The sequence below is a fragment of the Physella acuta genome, unplaced genomic scaffold (genome assembly GCF_028476545.2).
Source record: "Physella acuta isolate Inbredline_101_S28 unplaced genomic scaffold, ASM2847654v3 ptg000490l, whole genome shotgun sequence".
In the NCBI taxonomy this organism is placed as follows: domain Eukaryota; kingdom Metazoa; phylum Mollusca; class Gastropoda; family Physidae; genus Physella; species Physella acuta.
This window is the reverse complement of record NW_026732009.1, coordinates 297300-320578: the sequence shown is the minus strand read 5'-3', so window position 1 is coordinate 320578 and position 23279 is coordinate 297300. Positions and strand designations below refer to the sequence as shown.

Genomic DNA, 23279 nt, shown 5'->3' with positions numbered 1-23279 from the left:
CATGTCTGGCACGTTACTGCTGGATCTGACAGCCTTTGTATAGTACTTTTGGAGCTTCTTTATTTTGTCCTGGGTTAGGCGACCCAAGCCTCGACCACCAAGGGTTATTTTTTGCTTTTTTTAGTGTCAACTAAGGTGCGCAGAGCAGTGCCTAAACGTTTTGCAACATGGTTGATGCATTCCTGCTTCTGCACCAATAAGCCAGGATACGGGTCTGCCTTGTGGATGGCCTTGATCATGTTGGTGTCGCCGTCTGAAACCACTGAACGGTAGCGGAGTCCATGGCTTGCTACAGAACGATTCCACATCGTAACTGCCGCCTGCTGTTCCATACTGCCGGAGGTTCCTTGGTGGTTATTGTCGCACATAGGCTGGTGGCTCTCAAACCAATGGGCAAGCTTTGTCTGGTCACCAGCCAGCCTTTTCTGCATTATCGCACACCTCTGGCAGTCACCTCTTACGTCACATCCTTATTTATTCACGCATTCATAATCTTTTATTAACACCACTACACACCTACTCTCAAACCATCCACAACTTTATTAACTTCGTTTAACCACACACCTACTCTCAAACTCATTCCATACAATTAAGTCCATTCACAACACTGCTGAGAAGCCACGATGGGTCCTTCTATTATTTGAACATGATGTTGTCTTCATGTCCCTTCACCTTATGGGCCAAGAACCACACAAATGCCAATTCTACATGGTTCACATCAGAAACTGTTCTGTATCTATGCTTGTCCAATGGCAGGCTCAGCTCTATCACTGCCAATTTTCCCCCTTATTTTGTTAATAGAATGAAAAACCAGATTTATGAAATAAACTCACTAAACTCATCTTTCAAATTCATCCAATGGCTCTTACTCAATTAGCAGTCAGACACCCTGTGGGCATGTTGATAGTGCTATCAGCAACAGCACCCCACATGTATTTCCTGTATTTTTGGTTGATTCTGAGACAGGCTCTTGTGGGATGAGGATTAAGTGCCTTCTGCAGCAAAGGACCACTTCGTCACAACCTTTGGGCCTGGCTGCTCTGTCTCTACTTAAACTATTTTCTGTACCTTTTTCTACCCTTGGAGTTGAAATACCACTTTCTGTTAATATTGCTATTTCAGTAACAACGCCTGCTTCCATTCCCTCTACACTTTTCTGTAAGGATGGAGCAGCACCACTCCTTGCATGTGGCCTCTACAATTCTGCTTGTGTCAGGCCACTGAGCAGCTGTAGAGTCTCTCCACCTACAAAGCTCCTGAAAATATTTTCTGAATAAATTTAGTCACACATACCACTAACACTTGCCGAGTGTAAAACATTAAATCTGTTTTGAATTAGACACCTTGTTATAGGCTCGTACTATTTTAATCTCATTTTGTCTGAGACATTGGTATTGGATTGTTAACATGCACTTCAGTAGGCACCTTGTTACAGCCTTAGTTGGGGTCAGCATCTCCAGCTGTTTGACCTTTGTCCTCTTCATCAATGATCAACTTTGAAACTTTTACCTGCTGGTAAAAAAAAAAGACCTGTTATAACTGCCAACCAAGTATCCTGCAGTGAGGGTTTACACTACCTTTTTTTGTAACTATTCGAAGTTCATTAGAATTCTAACCAATGATAAAGTTGATGTAATTACATTGCATTGTAACCCAACTGTATTGTAAATAACTTGTACTTTATAAGATCAGAATTCTATTGATCATTCACAATTGTAAGCAAAATGATTGCAAAGACAGGAATTTGTCACCGTTATAAAAAATGACATTACTTCTTTAAAATAAACTACATTGGTTAATTAAAACCAAAATTAAAATGATCAGCAAAGCTGATGCTAAAGACAGGTATTGGTTATATCATAATAAAAAAATAACGGTTCTTCTTAGAAATAAACTACATTGGTTAATTAAGACCAAAATAAAATTGATCAGCTAAGCTGATTACAAGTATTCTAATAAATAAAAAGAAATACATTCAGTTATTTAAAATTTTCTTTTTTGGCCTCAACAAATTTTCATAAGTTACTTGAAACAGGGCAGTAACTGAAGCCTTTGTACCCCTTGTGGCCTGTTTCAATCAACTTAGGCTGGCTACACTTTGAGCAAGTGTTGAATTTTTTCTGCCTCACATTCACTCTGCCCACCTCATCTGCTTTACACTTCTTATCGGAGAGGCGGGCAGAGGCCACTTGCTCAACATCAGCCTGAAAGATCTACTGAGGAACATCCATGAAGGTGGCTGCTGGTTTGCTGGTTTTTCCTTCCTGCGTCGCTTTGTAACTGCAGTGCCGCTGTGATCTTTCACCTCCCCCACAGCGTCGAAATAGGGTCCTGGTGCCTCTAGTCTTGTGGGCTGGGCAGGAGGTAGAAGTGGTTCTTCTGCAGTCATGGGAGGAGCAGGAAGGTCCATACCTTGAACCAGCGTGGCCTTCTCCATCCTTTTTTGTTTCTTGCTGTACCTGTACCTTTTAATTACTGTTTCTAAAAAAAAGATGTAAATGTGGTTTTTTTTTATGATAAAAAAATGTTAAAATTTTTTTACTGAAACCTACCATTGTAGGAGTGTCCTCTGATTAATGTTGAACAACTGCAGTGAGGTCTCCAGCCTCATTCTGGCTCTGTTGTAGACCAGTTGCTGGTTCCTGCTGTAGTCGCTTAACACTCTGGACCACCTCTACACAACCCTCTTGTGTGAGCGCTTGCCATAAGGGTGGAGTAGCACAAACTCGTCGCAGATGGCCTCCACAATCCTGCTGTTGTCCGGCCACTGAGCTGCTGTAGAGTCTCCACCCTAACAGCTCCTTGAAAACAATTAATTTTTTAATTACAAGCACCTAAATTGAAAAGAATGTATCTAACATACCGCTTCACACTAGTGAGTCCAGGAACCACACCACTACTGACTGTGCCGAAGCATCCACCCTTTGTTTTTGTCTCATACCTAGGGGCGTATTTCAACCTGCGTTGATCTGCATCAGGGAGGGCCTTGAACATAGGTATCAAGGTGTTCACCTGTGTCTCAGTAAGACACCTCTCCTGACGCAGTCCCACTAGGTATGAGGCAAGTTCCTTCACAAGATGAAAACCCTCTTGACCGTCTGGCCCAAGTGCCAACGTATCAAGAGGTATCTGGGGGAAGAAAATATACATTAAATAACTTGGAAACACTGGTACAACACTTAGTATACAAATAGCCGCTGAAATTTTATCTGGTAGGATCAACTCTTACCTCCTTCTTGTCTTCTGGCTGGGGAACTGCTAGATCTTCAGGTGCTATGTCAGAGGCAATCACTGGGGGCTCTGAAATGGAGATTGTCGGATCGATGGCTTCCATTTCTGCTGGATCCTCTTCCTCCTCAGTTGTGGACAGTGTCTCCAGCAGTTTCTCTCCTTCATCCTCCACATCAGTGATCATCTCCTCAAAACGTTTGCCTGTCTGGTCAAAGAGGTACTCTATGCCCATCTTCTCCCCTGAAACAAGAAAACATGGATGTTAATGGGGTAAAAGGAGCTGACACTGCTTAATTGTATTTTTAGATTTGAACGCGGTACATACCAGTGTACTCTCTTGGAGCTTGTAACTGGGGATCAAGGTCTGTGTTGAATACTCTTTGACCAAAGGCTCTGTAGGTGGACCGCAACTGAAGATCATAGCAGGTGTAACCATCTGCTTCTTCCCAGTCCTCATTCCAGCGCACAATGCCCTCCAGCATGTATGCTTGAAAATGCATGGCACTGGCAGAAGTCCCTTACAAAAAAATATTAAGATCATGGGTAACATTAAGTGGAGAATTAATGGGTGAAAGCAAGTTATTTATAAAATAAAGAACTGACTTGCCGGGAATAAACCGATTTAAATGGAGATGAAAATTCTCCAGGGCAGTGGTCCTTCGAGCACACTTTTAAGGGGCAGCTCCACACCTCCCTTTTTCAGTGTGCCCACCTTTATGTACAGGGGTGCACCAGGTGGGTCTTGAATACACTTGATGTGTGCTTGTTGAACAGTCCATACCTCAATGAGGCGTTGGGCTTCAAACAGTGGCACACCAAGTGTATCACAACCCTGTTAGCAGAACAGGGTCACCAGTTGACCAAGGAGGCGTGTTGTTTCCTCAACACACCTGGTGCACCTCCTGCAGTGGCGCGCCAGTTCCTTACGGCCCTGCTGCTGCTGAATGAAGACCTCATCAGCATGTATCATCCCCATCTGGGATAGCTACGACTTCTTGGCCTTGATGAGTCGAGCCATGTCTTCTTTGTCCCAAATGAAGATGCAGGTGGACAGCTAGGCCATAAAGACGCTGTACAGCTGGTGAGACTCTGTAGTGGCACAAGAGGCAATATGGCCCATGAAATGCCAGATGTCCAGCCTGGAGAGCATGTCTGGCCAACCAGAGAACAGGTCAGAGGTACTTCTGCCGTATGCTGAACAGCAGTCCATGTACAGCAAAACAGGACTGTCAACGTTGACATCTTTATACCACTTAACAAGTCCATGTGCCATCTTGTCCACTCCGTGTCCTTCTGCAGCTGTCAGCACACTGGACAGGACCTGCCCATGTTCATTTCCAATATTGGTGACCCAAGGAGTGGTTCCACTGGTAGAACCAGCCAGCTTCTTCGTCACCTTCTTGGTCGAGTCCATTTTTAAAATGGTCCCAAAGGTCGCTTCTTCACCACCTTCTTGGTCGAGTCCATTTTTAAAATGGTCCCAAAGGTCGCTTCTTCGACATCGTTTTGGCTTTCAGGTGGTCTAGCCTATAACAAACCTCCCCAGCTTACACAGACCTGAACCATTGTGGCCCAGGGAAGAGCTGCTGTGGTGGTGGTGTAGGGAAATCTTCTTGACCATTAGCCTTTGGAACTTGCTGCACAGACATGTACCTGTGGAATAAAAATAGGTGAAGCAACAGGAAAATACAATAGATGTGTACATAAAGCATTCATGTTGTAGACAAGCCTTGTAACAAAGATTGCCTGATGCTGTTTCTCGGGTATGCTTCCATGTGCAACTCCTTCAACTTCCTGGGTAGCTCTGTTGCCCAAGGGTCTCTCCTTCATCATGGTAACCACCCTCCTGTCTGCTGCGAACTTGTAGCTCAGGACTGCAGGGAACTGCAGCCTGATGTACTTCCTGTGACTACAGCCACTCTAAGTACTCAGCACCCATATAATAATAGTTATTAATGACTCGACGAACCTGTTTGTGCAGACCTCATGCTGTCGACTATTACATGCTAGTGCCAAGCATTTGAATGGGTATTGCCACATTCTGTAAGGCATCCACAGGAAGAAACGGTGAGCGAAAAACGCATCAGGCCCAGAGGGTGGTTGGTTGGTTCCAATGTGGGTTGGGGAGGGAACCACCATAGTTGGAGGTTGTCTTTCAACTGACCCCTGGGACCAAACAGAGCTTTGGAGATCCATCTGTAATCCTTTGAGGGCAGTGTCTTCCTCCATCCTTCCTTGATGCTAACCTAAGAGAAGATAGTAACTTTATTAGGAGATAAGTATTAATTATAGTTGAACAAAAGGTTAACTTAAATACAGCAATTAAAATACAAACCTCTTGGCCATCAGCAAGCACTGCACTTGTTGGGCACCACCAGTACCAGAAAGTGTTACTGCAAATTAAAAAACAGGAACATTAATAATTTTAATATTCACCAGACATGTAAGATATACAAGTTGCTTTTATAATTGTCTGTTAAAGAAAATGTTTTAATAGATTTAAATTAACTAGCATGTTCAGGTGTCACAGAGCTGGTATTATATAAATAAATGGACTTACCTAATACCTTGGGTGAGCTACAGCTGGTAGTGTAGTTTTCTCTTCTTCCTTAACATTCTTCAGGTAATGGACTACCCCTGTCATCTTTGTTCCTTCCTTTTCTGCTTGGTGAGCAGATATTTCACATAGCTCTGGTGCTTTGGCAGCTCAGATGACCCTAGCTCAAGTCTGAACTGACCAAAGTCCACCAGCATATGAAACTCCTGCCCTGTCTCCTCCACTTTTTAATCAGCTGCCTCGCTTAGCTACTTTTGCCTTACCTCCTCTTGGATGAGGGGGGAAGCTAAGCGTGTAGTCCACAAACTTGTGTGTATTTATGGCTAAGGCACAGGTAGAGTTGGATTTGGTTTCATGTCGGGTGACACTGTACACTAGTGTAACAACCCACCCACAAACATTTTCAAGGAGCCATTGAAAAGTTTGACCATTGAATCTGCCAAATTCAATGGTTGTCTGGCTAAGGACATGGGCGGGGTTGTTAATGTCACCCTTCAATGTTGCAACCCTACCCTGTGCCTCTTCCTCCACCACAGCAGGGTTTCTGGCCTTGCCGTCCTTGGACGTCAAAGCAAGAGCCTCGACACAGTCGGACAGCTAAGGGCTGTTTTTGTCCTATTTGGGGAGAGAGGGCTTGAATGGTGCCATAATAAAACTACAACTGTGGTAAAAAAAAAAGGGACACAACAAAATAATTTATAATTAGGATGGTAGAGTTACCTCGCTTTGTTTCAAAGCATTTATGGTAACGATATCACCTATATCATTTTTAATTGAATTACTTTCGATAATAGCATTAATGTAGACATTTAAAATAATCAACTGACCTGTTTGTGATAGATAAGATGCAGAAAAAACCAAATGACGATGTCAAATAACTTTGGTCTGTTAAGAACAGTAAAATAAAAAGTAGAAAATAATTGTTCCCAGCGCATAATCGAATTGAAAAAACAACCCAAACCCCCCCCCCCCCCATAAGTCCACACAATGATAACCAAGGTTACATCTTAATACCTTAAAAAAAACAAATAAACGGCGCCATCCCGCCAACTACACTCGCGATAAATCAGTGCATGCACACGCATCATACTGGTTAAGTCTTGATTGAATAACAACGCTTACAATTTTAAGATGTTAATAAACTTGAATGTAGAAAAACAAAGTTCTGCCACAGAGCACAAGTCTGGCATTCAGCTAACTAAATTAATTCACGTGGCCCCAACTTCACCCTTAGGTAACCCAACCCAGCCTAACCCCAGCAATCCAGCGAGGGAGGCTGAGTGTCTAACCTTACATGCATAAATTAAATCGAACTCTTTACGACTGAGACAACTACAAGCTAACTATACAGATTTGTATCGCGTGGGGGGATGAGCAGTCAAACACACTCAGGACTATTCCTATTACAGCTGTCCTATTCTAAACACAGCTAATGCACATCTTACGCGGTTGCTTTCAATAAATTATTTATTTAATTAGGCTCAGGCCTAGCTAAGCACAATTGATACCCTAATGTCGACATAATACATTCATGTACTAATATATAATAAAACAATTATCAAATTGAAAAAGTCATTACTTACCTACTGAGAGAACTGAGCCGGAACGAATAGCCGCCGCAACAACGAAGAAAGCGTGCTGCCAGGTGTGTGTACGTTGCGCAATCAAGCGTTGCAATCAAGCGGTGTCTCAAGAGGCCGAATACAATGCCCTACGGCTATTTATACTAATGTGCGGACCATAAATGCATCAGGCACAGAGGGTGGTTGGCCCCCATTGCGGGTTGGGGTGGGAACCGCCATGGAGGTTGTCTTTCAACTGGGACCAAAGCTTTGGGGATACATCTGTATCCTCAGAGGGCAGTCTCCTTCTTTGATGGTAACCTAAGAGAATGTTACATTAATAGGAGATAAATATTTATTTAGTTGAACAAAAGGTTAACTTAAATACAACAATTAAAATACAGCTTGGGTGAGCTACAGCTGGTAGTGTAGTTTTCTCTTCCTCAACATATCTTAGGTACTTGACTACCCCTGCTATCTTTTTCCCTTCCTTTGGCTGCTTGGTGAGCAGATATTTGACATAGCTCTGGTGCTTTGGCAGCTCAGATGACCCTAGCTCAAGCCAGGTCATTGATCTGAACTGATCAAAGTCCACCAGCCTATGGAACTACTGCCCTGTCTCCTCCACTTTTTAATCAGCTGCCTCGCTTAGCTATTTTTGCCTCACCTCCTCTTGAAGCTAAGCGTGTAGTCCACAAACTTGTGTGTATTTATGGCTAAGGCACAGGTAGAGTTGGATTTGGTTTCATGTCGGGTGACACTGTACACCCACAAACATTTTCAAGGAGCCATTGAAAAGTTTGACCATTGAATCTGCCAAATTCAATGGTTGTCTGGCTAAGGACATGGGTGGGGTTGTAAATGTCAGTGTGCAATGTGAGTGCGAACGTCTTACCACACGCAGCTTTGGCATTCTTCCATTAATACTAGACTTGTTAATTTTTCTAACAGTCGCTCTATCTCTAACAGATTCTACGTGACTTTGTTCCTATTGTTTCTTAAAGTCCCGAAACTTTCTGTTACGCTTCAGGCATCAATTCATATGCTTTTAAGATCAAATATTTCATCAACTGATAGTCCCTCTGTTTTCCCCCAGTTAGTGCCGGTTGTATCAGCATTGTTCTGGTAAGTTATAATTGTACGCTGTCACTTCAAATTGCATAAAATATTTAACATTTTTTCTTCGGACTTGGGGATTATTTGGAATACTTAACTGGTTCGAAGTTCTGATTGTTTTCCCTTCGTGAATTGCCTTCCATGTCAAGCCTGGAAACTATTTCCTTTTTGGCCTCGATTTGATCTTTTTTACTTTCAACTACATCATTCAGTTCCAAGTCTTTCTCTATCTTCATTCTTTATAGTCCCCTCTCTGCATGAATTTATATTTGTTTCAATTTTAGTTGTAGCTCAGCATCTGCTGTCTTTCTGAAACTGTCAGTCCACTTTTGCTCTGCTATTTTTTCTTTGCCTAGGGGTCAAAGCTTAAATCTTGTGTGTTCAAATTTTGGAAGGTCCCCCTTGTGTGTTTTGGGCTTGTTGGAGCCAAGTGTTACATAAGTGTAGCAATTTTAATAAAATGTTTTATTGGTGTATAACTCTCATACAAAAAACAACACATCACAAGAATAAACACTTACAAGTCGGTACACAATCTTTACAGCGTATGATTTACTTTACGGTTAATGCTTATTAACCCTTATTAACCCTTAAAGCGCTCAGCTGGTTTCCAGGAAGTGCATTAAAAAATGGGATCAAAATTGCTATGTTCACAAATTTTGATACCCCCTTGTAATTTGGCAATATTTAAGTATGATCTATATATTTTAGACCTATAAACCCATATATTAATGGAAAGCTCAAATAATAAAGAATATGATAACACATTAACTATAAACATAAAAACACAATTGTAAAAATGTAAGAAAATTAAATACAAACCATTTTTTTACACTAACACAAATGATTTTAATACCTTGAATAAAATACACATAAATTTTTAAAAACAAACACCACAATATAAAGTCAGCCGAGAAGAGACCATGCGTTCGACTACTTTCCCTAAGCAAGAGGAAATTGAGATGGGTCGGTAAGCCGTAACATCTGAAGGATCCTTACCCTTCTTTGGTATGAGAGTGACTGATGCACATAGCCACTCCTTAGGCAAAATGGAGGAAAAGAGAGTTCTGTTAGCAAAAACCAAGAAAGCTCGAAGAGCTCGGGGCCCAAAGTGTCGAATCATTTCATAGGATACATTGTCATCGCCAGCCGCACGATGTGATGTTATCTTGGAAATAGCAACCTGCAGCTCGTGCAGGGTAAATGGACAGGAAAAAAGCTGGCTGTTCAGCGTGTCCTCTCCAGAACTAAAAGAAGCAAATATATATCCTTGAAAGAAATCACAAATAGTAGCTACAGGGTCCTATGATACTTGGCAAAGCATTCCGGACACAGTCCAATATTGCAGCCAGAACACTCCCACCCACTTCTGACTCTTGCAGAATGACCTGCAACAGTCTTTTTTTTGCCCACTGGTAGTTTCACTAAGTCATGGCCACCTAGTGGATGACTGGAAACAGAAGGCACTGGGGACTCAACACCATTTCTGGCAGTTAGGTCATCCTGATTCGTATAAATACAGTTTAATTACATTATTCTAATGTGTTGTCATTCTAATACCTTATGTCCCAAGTAATCTGTTCTTGAGGATTTTAGTGGCCTATTCAGTTGTGACTAGTAAGTTGTTACAAGTTCCATTAATTGTTTGCTTTTGTTATCTGCCTGTATACCTACAAACACAACACACAAGTATAGCAATAGCTTTGGTTCAGCCAGTTGTCTCTCACACACACAGTGCTGTTCCCATATGGCGATGGTTCCATTACTGTTAACATTATTTACCTTTTTATGACAGTCACACACACACACAGTGCTATTCCCATATGGTGAAGAATCCATTACTGTAAACATTATTTACCTTTTTATGACAGTCACACACACACACAGTGCTATTCCCATATGGTGAAGAATCCATTACTGTAAACATTATTTACCTTTTTATGACAGTCACACACACACACAGTGCTGTTCCCATATGGCGATGGTTCCATTACTGTAAACATTATTTACCTTTTTGAGTCACACACACACAGTGCTATTCCCGTATGGCGAAGAATCCATTACTGTTAACATTATTTTCTTTTTTATGACAGTCACTAGAAATCAAATTTGTCCATTATAATTATAGTATTTATAGAATGGTTTATTTTAATATTTTTTTTTTTAGTTTTATGGCTTCAGCATAAATGGTGTTTATTTTTTTTAAACAAAAGAACTCAGACATGAAAAATTTAAACATGAATTACTTGTTACCCACATAGGCAGATTAAACAATTTCCTCTTGCTATTTAAATCTAAAAGTTAAGGACATTCAAGTTATTTTATTAACACCTATATTGTTTTACATAGATGCTTAAATTTTTTTAATTTTATGTATTAATTTCTACCTAACGTTTTTGCCTCATACATTTCAATGCTATTTTTGTTAATTGTTTTCACTAAGTGAGTACACTGAAATATCCAAATGTCGTGATTTGTAAGCAAGTTTGTTTCTGTATTGAACTTGAACTGAGATGTAAAAACTGTTTGATTAATAAACTTATAATTGTTGCCATGTTTAGAAAGTGTTTTTTTTTTCTCATTTTCTGTCATTTGTTTTTGGTACTTTTTTTTTACTAAGTTAGCTTTGCTTCAACCAAGCAACACACAACTTAAGACAAGCACAACAAAAAATACTGCATATGAACCAGTGTTTCAATTAACTTTATTAATTATATTAAATATGCCAATCAAACAAAAAATGGCACTCATCAATTATGTCAATTCTTTTGATAGGCATATAACTTGGATATGTAGTGGTGTATTGAGTTCATTTCTTTCATTGAGATTGACCAACCATAATCATTACAGTTTAACCATTAATGATTATTAGCCCATCATCCAAAATTCATTTACCCTCAAACTATAGTCACACGTCTAAACACAGCCCTGAATTTAATAGGGTAGAAGTAATGTTGGGTAGGTTATGACCAGTTATGTACTAAAATATTTTGAAGGGGAAAAAAGCTAAAAATGCTGGCAAGGTTATTAACCATCTGCTGCAAATTTTGAAGTTAGGTTATATTTCACTGCATTCATTAATGTAGACAATTAACTTAAACATTATATCTCAGTGCCACTGGTCACATTGGATTAAGTTAACTTGACAATGCTAAGTAAATCCCAAACATTAAACTTGATGATTCTTAAAATACTTACTAATGATCGAGTCAATCAAGGTGGTAACTTAAAAAATTCACTTCAATAACTTATGATATTTCACTTGATTAAACTTTAAAGTATAGCTCATTCGAAGTGAAGCGAAGTCAGCAGTAAGTAAAAAAGTTGAGCCCAGTGTAAGTCAAGTCACAATTTACAAATGAAAATGTTGAAGTCGCTTCATGCAAAGTTAAGTAACGTAAGGCAAATCATGATGTACAAAGTGCCGTTACGCCCACGATAAGTGACTTGGCAACTGTGACATCTCGACAACTTAAAGACATCAAACAACTTGGACATAACATTATTTAATTTAAATGTCATCAAACATGTACATCACGCTAACTTAAATGAAATCAAACAACGTGGACATCACACTATAACTATAATAAATCCAATGTCATCATCGCCAGCTTAAATGACATCGCACAACATGGGCATTGTTATCACGGCAACTTAAATCATAATGACATCAAACAGACATCACGCCAACTTAAATGACATCAAACAACATGGACATCACACTAATTTAAATCAAATGTCATTAAACATGTACATCACGCTTAAATGACATCGCACAACATGGACATCGTCATCACGCCAACTTAAATGACATCAAACATAGACATCACGCCAACTTAAATGACATAGACATCACGCCAACACATAGACATCACGCCAACGCACATTAAACCACAACGCTGAAATTCCCCTCTTCATTAGTCCCACAGTGACAGTGAGGGTAGGTCCCGTCAAAGCCCAGCATGAAGATGGTGGCGCCACTGCTCCCCGGGCAGGTGCACGCTGTGTGCATGTACGCCGAGCGGCTACTTCCCTCATGGCATTTCTGTGTCCATTTCCCAACAGAGATCCTTTTACGCATCCCATGGGGGTGGGACGCTATAACAACCAGCTTATCGAGGAGCCTCCTGTCCTTGTATTTATCAGTTACGTCATTACGTAATACATCAAAACGGTCGGCCATGTTTTCGATCTCGTGAAACAGTTCAGCGTCGCAGGTGACGCAGTTAAAAAAACACCGGTCGTCTGTGGGATTACACTCGTTCACCCCCCAACCCTGCAGCTCCCGTGTGCGGTTGTCGAATTCCAGAATACATTTCGTCTTTTCAGCCTCGGTTTCGTCATGGATGACGTGTGTGGCTGTCACAATGACAACCACCCCGTACATTTTGTTGGGGGTGGCGGAGCTTCTACACTTACCACAATGACACTTGTCTAGCTGGTTTTCTGGGGTTTTATGGACAGACCATACTCTCCCTGTTCCGGTCCTCATGACTGTCGTCCCCCTGATGCTGTAGAAGGGATATTCAGATTTCACTAATCGGCTAGTTGCCGGTCTACGTAGGCTTGTATAATTCACTTTTATCTTCACCGTCACATCAGCCAAAGCCCGTATAGCCTCCATTACCTCAGCATTGCGGTAGTTGTCGGGCAGATAACTCGCGTTGAAATTTTCAACTGGTATGAACTTGACATGGCCTGGATTTTTTGTACATGACTGGGTTCTGCTTTCGACTTCGGCCTCAGCTTCAAACATCTCAACCTCATGATTACCTGTGGAGGGAAGATCTCTTCTACATTATTCCAGGTAGCTTTTAATTAAATATTACACGTTAATTTAGTTAATTACTGGTAACCATGCTACTTGGGGTCATCCATAAATGACGTCACGCTTTTTTTGACGATTTTTACCTCCTCCTTTCCCCTCCGTCACACATCGTCACTAAAATCCAGACCCCCCCCCCCCCCCACCCTAAAATGACATCACACCTCAGTCTACACCCCCCACCCCCTCAAAATTGCAGTTGAATTTTTTCTTAAAACATCGATATTTTTCCAAAATCCTATCTGAACTCTCTCAACATAGAGTATTTTAATCAACTCCTATTACAATTTATTAAAACAGTTTTCTAAAACGCGAAATAACGGCTAAAATTCATTTTCTAACATTGCTGTTTTATAATGCAAAAGTGTGACATAGCACCATCTGACCCCTCCCCTCATCACACACCGTCATAAAATTATGGACCCCCCCCCCTCCCCCCTACGAGTGTGACGTCATTTATGGACGACCCCTTGATGCTGTATTATCAAGAACCGTAACTCGTCATTAAACAAATTTTGATTTAATTTTTACACCCAATTTATAATTGTTGAATATTTTAATTGTATAGCTATACTATTGAAATGATTTTTTAAACATTGCTTACCTGTAGTGATAATCAAATTTAGGTCCCAAATTTAATTAATAAAGATGTTATAATTGTTGTAATAGTGTGTTTATTAATAAATTTAGTGTGGGGTAAATTCCACAGGGAATATTGTGCTTAAAAATTAAATGTACGTTACAACGTTAGCAGGTCTGGTATATTTCTGTCTTGCTTGTGTAACATATAAACGTTCAGGGGTTGTCACTTTAAATGCAGGTTTTGAGAATCATATTTTTTTCCGTTACCCGAATTCGCAAACTTTTAAAAAATCAAGGTTTTCAGTTCAATCAAAATATTGGTAGAAAAATTTGAAAAAACTTAAGATTCTAATCTAGCTTTCCACCTATTTGCGCATGCCCAGATGCTACGTATTCATCTTTCTTCTTACAAACTGATACATTTTTAATTTTATCCAAATCCAACAGCGTAGTTATATTTAAACATTCTCGTGATGGCGTTGGTTTCCCACCACTTTCGTTTTCAATTTGCAAGACTGAATATTAACAAATAAATACAAATGTTTAGTTAACTAAACATTGCTAGACTTTACATTTAGTCTGTAAATTCATGATACATTTTATCACAGCCCGTTCTCTCGATGGGCCTTAGCGGCCACTGACAAGGCCTATGTGAATATCACGTGACCTCGCCTTGTGTTCGAGTCTAGATCTAGATCTAGATACAATGTGTTGAGAGAATGGAAGCTCTCAGAGTTAAAGGCAGTCAGAGGTGTAGCGACCCTTCCCGGCGCCCGAGGACAAACTTTCAATTTGGCGCCCCCCTCGGGAGCAAATTTTTAATTTGCACCCCCCCCCCCCTCAAACTTTCGATGTGCACCCCCCGCCCCCTCAAACGGCAAAAATGCAGCTAAATTGACGTTTTAATTTGTTTTTACAACCCATTTTGGCGCCACCTAAGGTCGGCGCCCGGGGACATATGTACCCCCTGCCCCCCCCCCCCCCCCCACACGCTACGCCTCTGAAGGCAGTCGATTTAATGTCTCTCTTCGCTCATGTAAAGGGTAGGCCTACTTTTTTAAAGTCGGCTTTTTCACGTGTAGATCGTTTTTCACTGCAATCGCTCGTAATTATTCTCATTCCTTTAACTATTAAAATAAGTGGTCATCCAAAAACAATTTCATCTAGGGGTGAGGGTTTTTTTTGTGACGTTAAGCTAGTGATGGTGGAGGGGGGGTTGTAGTTATAGTTGAGGGGGGAAGGGCAATAGTATTGTGACTTTGCACACATTTGTGTAGCTTGAAGAGACTTGATTTAATAGCACATTTAGAACCAATTTTCGCTTATTTAAAGTTCAAGTGGCTAAGGTAAAGGTTCACCATTTTTTATGATCTAATCTACGTATAATAAGTAGGCTTCTACAATCGTTGCCCGAGAACGGAACATAAACTAAAATCACAGAAATTGCTAAGAACGTAGCTATATTGTAATAACTCTATGATGTTTACTTTTTAGCGCAATTTCCATTCTGGAGAATTGCGTTTATTAACTCGTCATTTCTGGATGTATGAATGAATGAATGAATGGATGGATGGATGTGTGTCCGCAGCTTTAAGTCGTATCTCCTCCTCAACGAAGCAATATCGAGGACTAGTTCCAAAGCAATTATGTTAAGCAAGTTACGAGGATGAACATAGGTCAAAAAAATTCCGGGTTTCTTTCATGGATTTCCCGGAAAAGCCAAAAAAACTCGAAAAATGCAGTTTTTTGCCCATATCTCGGCAACCAGACCACTTAGCAACTTGAAACATGTACCAATCGATTCCTGCCATAATTTAAAACAATATTGCCGAAGAAAGTTTTCAAAAATATCCTTTCGTTCGGTCACAAAAAAAATTTTGAATTAATTAAAATTTGGACCGAATTAGTAGGCATTTTTATCCAACCACACCACACGCGTCATCACGTTCAATAGCTGCGCCATCACGTTCAATGGCTGCGCCATCACGTTCGGTAGCTAGGCGCGCAATGGTTTTTAGTCATGTAACTCTATTGTAAATAAAACATGTAAAATACTGAAAAAAAAATTAATAAAAAACGTTTTAATAACTAACCAATGGTTTTACTAACCCTGCTCTTGATTTACGCTACGACAGAGCTATTTTTAGATAACAAGGAAATTGCGCTTAAATGTCACTAGACTTTTTAATTAACTTGTTTTAAAAACGGAACATACTTATATGATCGATATCGTAATAGGGATTGATTTTTCAAGTTCTTACCGCTGCTGCGTCCCTGTTTAAATAGTTTTTTACTAAAACATAACAATTTTCATCCACCAGCTGAGAGACCGTCCACTGTGTGCTACCTGTTCATACGATGGAAACATTTATTTGTAAATGTAACATGGGTAGAGAGCGAAAAATGTGTACATGTACATATACATATAAATATTAACATATGCGTACTTAAATATATATATATATATATATATATATATATATATATATATATATATATATATATATATATATATATATATATATATATATGTAGCTTTAATAGCGTAAATAGCGTTAATCATCTAATGTCGGGTGACACCTTGTCCGTATTGTAGGGTGCTCTTTGAAACGAATGAAAGCACTATATTGCTCTTGCTGGTCGACAAGTTGCACCCTGCCGGAACGCCGGAGGACGCGCCGGAGATAAACGTGTTGCAGGTTCAAAATTGAAACAAGTATCTTTAAGTATCTTTAACCCCGCCCCCTGTGCAAGGCAACCAATTTTGTGCTAGGCGGCCGCTGGAAAACTCAACAGCCGGGGCGCCAGATGACGATCCTGGTTCGATTTAGTCAAAGATTTGTGTATACCACCGTATTCATATTGTTGGTTATTTGTAAAATGAACGTAGGCGCCATAGTGCTCACAGGGGAGCTCAGGCCCAATAAGTTTTAGGGCAACACGGGGGTATCGTCTAGAACTCCTTGAAAAACTATGGACATCAGCCCATAATTTTTTTTATTTCTGCTAATAAGCGACTTATGTGTTTCGTTATTAGTTAGAAACTAACTAGTTAGAAACATGAAATGTTTGACCAAAAGATTAATACATCCAAGATTCTCTACATGTATCTTACATACAAGAGATCAATCTAATTATAATGTTAGGTGCAACTTACTTGGCGTTGTGAGATAACAAGCAACAAAAAAGAACAGAAGCAGACTCTGCCATCGAGCAAACATTGCCAACACTCTCTTTAATAAAATAATAAATCCAGCAAGTACATTTATCATGAGCACAACTTATTTCATTTAAAAAAAAAAAGTATATCAGATATTACTTGCAATGTTTATTTTAGAAAATATTTTTACATTTGTTTTAAGAGTTTTGCAATTTCAAAGAATTAAACATATCGAATAACTTGTATATTTTATTTTAATGTTACAAATTATCCTAGAGATACTTACGAAATTGTATCCAACAGTAAAAATAAAGGTTTTATTGTTTATAAAAGCCAGTACAGCTCGCTGAGATTTACTTAATAGTGTAAACTTGATTAAATACTAAATTATTTCAGTGGGGCTTTTATACTTTGATAAACACAAAAACTATTTCAATTTAAGTCTTTTCTTGACAAGTTAGAAATATAACTTATAACTGCTGTATACGTGAACCATGAAGCGAGGTTGAAAGGCGTTCAGGTTTGTATCATGTAGCCATTCGTTACCAACAACAATAAAATGTATTCGTCTTTACTAAAGGTTTGCATGTATGTCGTTAAGGATCCTAATTACTCGGTGAATTAAAGGTCGATAGACTAAATTAATTATTACGCAGTGTGACGTCGCCACGTGCAGCAAATGTGATCTCAGTCACCGGCCTAATTATAGTGCACACTCTAAGGCAGGGTTCCCAACCTGGGGGTCGCGACCCCCCTGGGGGTCGCGAAGGTCTTTCTGGGGGGTCGCCAACTGGTATACTAAACCTTAGTAATTTGAGACAAAACATAAATATTTAGAAGAATTTTTGAAATTCGGCTTCATTAACATCACTGGAAATGTAATAGAGAAGAAACAAAGTGCACTGTACAAAGTTGTTCTCAGTCACGAATCTATGAAATCTTCAAAACTAAAACGTCAATTGAGACGAGTCATTCGGAACACACCAAAAAATATATGGAGTTCTTTCGTCGGTAAGAAGCTAGTTGCAAACGCCAGAGACTTGATCGAACAGGAAGTTTTCACCAGCATTAGTGCAAGCATCAAATGAAGTCGCGATATACAATGCCAAGAAAAAAAAACAATAGGAGAAAATCTCATCAAACGCTGCATGTACGTAAATGTTAAATAACACATTTTTGTTGAAATTAAGCTTTCACCATTGTTTGCTTTTCAAGTTGATAACTCAACAGACGTGAGTTCGTGTTCGCAGTTGCTGGTCTGTGTCTATATTCATGCGGATTATAGCAAAGAAGAGTTGCTCTTTTGTGAAGATAGCATGGAGAAAATAAATACCTTTTTTGAAATTGGATGATTAAAATGGGTTAGAACGGCTGTAAGGGTTTGTACGGATGGTGCGCCATCTATGTTTAGCTCAAAATCGGGCTTTCAGTAAACAGAAAAGATTTAACTCCCTAACCACTGCCCTAACCAATCGACATCAAGAGTCCATTGCTAGTATAAGTCGTAAATTATATAAAATCTGGAGCCTTCAAAGAACTGAGCAAAGACATTAATATAGATCACGAGGTTCTGCTCTTCTACACTACAGTACGCTGGCTGTTAAACGAAATGTTGTTAATTGTGTTTTTTAATTGAAATCTGAAATCAAATTGTTCTTCGAAGTGCAAAGGAAACAAGACTTTTTGGTATACTTAAAACGACATAGAGTGGTTGGAGAGAGTATCATACATAGCAGATGTGTTCGAACATCAAGATAAGCTTAACCTGAAGCTTCAGGGAAAATGAACGAATATTACAACTTTCCATGATAATCTCGGGGCATTTTTATCAAAGATGCAAAATCGGTAAAGAAAATAAATCTTGGAAATATTGTAAATTTGAGAAACTCTGCGGTGTGGTAGATGAATCTGATTGTGAGATAATTAAAATTTTGAAAGAAGCGATTTCTGGGCATCTTGAATCTCTTGAAAACGAACTGCATCGCTATTTCTCTGAGCTGAAAAAAGAAGAATCTGTATTTACGCATTACCCATTCTCTTCTTCCCTTGATGTTGCCAGCATTTACGATGAATTAGAAGATGAATTCTTTCATTTGCAGAATGATTCCGAGTAAGATGAAAAACTGCAGACACAATTTTGGTGTAGTATTCACCATTCATACCCAAACGTAAAATTGATTGACTTTTCGAGAATATATTTTCAACACTATTTTTCGATTAAAAACAAAATTAAGATAATTATAATGACATAGGTTGGCGTTAACAATTTTTTTTTAATTAAAAACTTAACCACGAACGTTTAGTGAATAGTATGCAATTTTACTCATGCTATTAAAATAGTTATCAAGAGTAGTTCATATTGAAAGTCTACTAGAAAATCTTATTTTAGTGCTTATTAATTTCCATACTAATTTCGGCTTTTTAATTTTATGGGGGTCGCGGGTCACTTACTTTTTATAAAAGGGGGTCGCCACTCGAAAACGGTTGGGAACCTCTGCTCTAAGGTGTCATAGATACGTTGGCCATATATATATATATATATATATATATATATATATATATATATATATATATATATATATATATATATATATATATATATATATATATATATATATATATATATATATACACTAGCTGCATACCCGTGCTCCGCCACGGTGATTCATTTTAAAGGTACCAACTATGAAACAGAACAAAACAAAACATAAAAGAAAACGCAAGCACAAACAATAATTCCAACAATAATGCCCTTTTAATCTATATACTACTAAAACTCAAGTTTGTTTACATGTTTGGATATTTATTTGTTTTTATTTTTATTTTTTTTATTTATTTTTTTTTTTTGTCTGATTGACTACTGGAGAGAATCTGCACTTAGTGGAGAGCTGTAAAATAGTATGTAGTTAGAGAACAATTTTTGTTTTCAGACAGACTGTTAATCACAAATTTATTTAAAGATGTTAATTAATTTTTTGATTTATTCATTGGTAGATTAACCACATTAATTTTAAAAATTTAGAAAAAAGACTTTACTTTGAGTGAATAGTGACGTCACATGATTTGTTTACTTTTTAGTACAATCAATGGCGGCTCCAATACAATATTTCGTGGCCTATTCAGATATTTAACGCGTTATAAAGCTAATTTTCTGTCGGCTCTAACTTTAACAATTCGTCCGTTTTCTGTATTTATTACGTTCCAACACTTATATAAATTTTCAACTGTCTTTATGATTTAGTTTTACAATAAATTTCTCTAGCTCTACAATCTGTCCAAGAAAGTTATTTATAGATCTAAATTATTTATAGATCTAAATACCAGGTGGCCAAGAAGTTATTTATACATCTAGATCTAGAATCTAGGTCAAACCAAAGATTAATTAGTTAAAAATACAATCCATTTTAAAATCATAATACATTTTTGAGTTTCTTTATTAAACTACTTTATTCATTAAATACTTGATATAAATCTTTGTGATTTATCTATCTAGATCTTGAATAGGCCTAATCTAGATCTAGCAAGAGCTACGCAAAAACTAGACTTAAGCGTTAAGCAAACCAGTCGTAGAATATAGATAATTCTATTTAGATTTAGATAATAATGAGTTTCTATATACTAACCTATTTCAGACCTTTATTATTTTATATAATCTTTTGTTTGTTCAGCTTTGGAAATGGCTAATTTAAGATAAAATTTAATTTGAAAGTTACTAGACTTAGATCTAGATCTAGATAGGGCCTATGCGCAAAAATCAAGTTGCATAAGGAGACTCAACGTATTATTATATAGCACACAAAAAACATCAATGACGTCACGAGTCTAGATAGATAAGTTGTTAGTGTAATAGGCTTTCATGCAGGTGGCAAGGTTTCTAGGCACATCACGTCAATGTTTAAAAATTAAGTTCAATTTGTTTTTTTAGATATGATAAAGTTGCCTATCTGAACTTGGTGGGATACAGGGCAGGTGAAGTAGAGTTCTTCTGTTTCTTTGTCCTAAGCATATGAAGGGATTGTGTGGTCAGAGACATGCTAGGTCGGAATTGTTTTTTTAAACGATAAAAACATTTTGTCTGAGACTTGGCGGGACACTGGGCAGGTGAAGTAGAGTTGAGTAGGTCACCTGTGACGTCAGTATATGAAGGGATAGTGTGGTCAGACCTATGCTCAGCCAAAATCGGTGTTTTTAAAAGATAAAAAACGTCTTTTTGAATGTGGGGTCTGGTTATTTTGTGATGCTAAGTGACAGACGTGATGTCATTTATGAATGACCCCCGAAGCCCACAGTTATCCAAGGGATGACCGGGTAAGTCTAGTTTATTTTTATTAGCGTGAGTTGAATTTTTTTTAATTACCTCCCCTGACATAATTATAAACAATTTAATTAATTACTATTTTTACCCTACTGTTATTAAAAATATATCTAAGAGAAAATATTATTTGACATTGGTCCATTTAATATGTTTTAGCAAAGTGCGTGTATTTAATATTTTCCCCTTGTTATGCAAAAAAGTAAAACTTTGCCGAATATAAAAATTATTTTAACTCTTTATGTAAATAAATGCTGCTCCGCTTTAAATAATAAGACAATGTGACGCAAGTAAAATGCATGACAAGCGTTAATGTTTACTTTCATTGTTCCAGAAACTTGAGCAATGACTGACGGATTGACGGATTGACTGACGCACTATCACCAGGCTTGTATAATAGAATAGCCGTCGGTACCCGTTACACGTGAATTATAGGCCTATATAGTATTTTAATGTTATACTTGTTTGCAGTGTTTCTTCCAGACTTTTTTCTCCGTGGAGGGCACTTGAAATTTTCGGGGGAAGGGGGGGGGGGGTCGGTAGACTTTCTTTGGGGGGGGGGGGGCGGACACTGTTAAAAGTATATATTTTCTTTATAAATTATATAAATTTCATTTCGTACGGGGGGGGGCGGTTGAGATGCCTGGAAGAGACTCTTGGAAGAAAGCTTGTTTGATAAAAATAGGTCAAAACGCAATGTGCTTTTCTACACGTTGAACGATATTAGTGACAAAGCAAAGAAATAACTAATGAGCTAAAAATCCGGCACATTTAAAATAACATATGCTACCATTAACTATTTTTAAAAAAATTAGTCAACACAACACAATGTAAAATCCACACATTGATAAAGAGACAAATGATTCCGTTAAATTCCCGGCTTTTCACAGCATGATCTGCGGTAGTGTGCAGTGATGTTGAACATTCCTAAATCAAACGACCGTGCACAATAAAGCAGCAGACCACGAATACAAATATCTGATAATTTCCTTAGGGTTGAACGGTTACTTTATGAGATTTAATGGCCACCAGCCCACACAATTAAAACAAACTGCTAAACGCGCACTACAGATCAAATAAATATTGGGCAATAGCCAGAAATCAGAATATTCAAATCGCATTAATAAATTGAATTCTTCGGGTGGCTATGATTTGTCTAAACATGCTTCAGAACAGTAGCGGAGCAAGAAAAAATAAACCCCCCTACCCCCGCCAGCGAAATTTTTTTGGGCCCCTATATATATATATATATATATATATATATATATATATATATATATATATATATATATATATATATATATATATATATATATATATATATATATTCCTCGCTACTGCGACTATGTCAGAAAGAAAATTCATGGTTGCCTGTCATGATAACATTCAATTTACACTAGCTGCATACCCGTGCTTCGCTACGGTGTGATTCCGTAACATACTTTTTGGATGATAGAAGAGAATTGTACTAAATATAAAACAACTGTACTTTTGAAATTCACGTGAATAAATATTTATTTCTCAAAATTAAGCATTAAAAAGCTTAAATGCGAAATAAAAAACACACACACACACACACACACACACACACACACCAAGCCACACGACACCAGGATTCTCAAAGTAAATCCAACACCATCCATCCCAACCCGCTCCAATCCCACCTCCCCCTCCCCTCCTTACCAACACGACACAACCCACTACACTACATAGCGTAACCGAAAGCTTACCCCATCAACTCCACGATCCACACCCAGTCACTCATCCCTCACCACTCACACGATTCACGATAACCTAACCACACATACAAAATACAACACACGGAGTAGATCGAAACACACATGTAGTGAAGGGGGATGAATGGGGGTGAATGTTGTTGTTGCTTGGGTACCTTATCCCGTTCGTCCTTGTTCAGTTCTCGTGCTGTGAGTTGT

At 38.5% G+C, this 23279-nt stretch overlaps 1 protein-coding gene across 1 annotated transcript; it reads right to left on the bottom strand.

The window, feature by feature from the left end:
• Positions 1 to 2741: 2741 nt before the first annotated feature.
• LOC131944386 (uncharacterized) lies at positions 2742 to 3743 on the bottom strand. The gene is made up of 3 exons (XM_059304958.1): positions 3557 to 3743; positions 3230 to 3471; positions 2742 to 3129 (listed from the first exon to the last, which is right to left on the bottom strand). The coding sequence occupies exons 1-3, from the start codon at positions 3729 to 3731 to the stop codon at positions 2821 to 2823; spliced, it is 726 nt and encodes a 241-aa protein (XP_059160941.1). The 5' UTR covers positions 3732 to 3743; the 3' UTR covers positions 2742 to 2820.
• Between the last annotated feature and the right edge of the window lie 19536 nt (positions 3744 to 23279).

Excerpts from the sequence above, each read along its gene's own strand:
- LOC131944386 (XM_059304958.1), bottom strand. The coding sequence starts at position 3,731 with ATGCATTTTCAAGCATACATGCTGGAGGGCATTGTGCGCTGGAATGAG. Across the intron at positions 3,472-3,556 it reads AGCTCCAAGAGAGTACACTG|GGGAGAAGATGGGCATAGAG; the intron begins GTATGTACCGCG and ends TTCTTGTTTCAG. Across the intron at positions 3,130-3,229 it reads AGCCAGAAGACAAGAAGGAG|ATACCTCTTGATACGTTGGC; the intron begins GTAAGAGTTGAT and ends TTCTTCCCCCAG.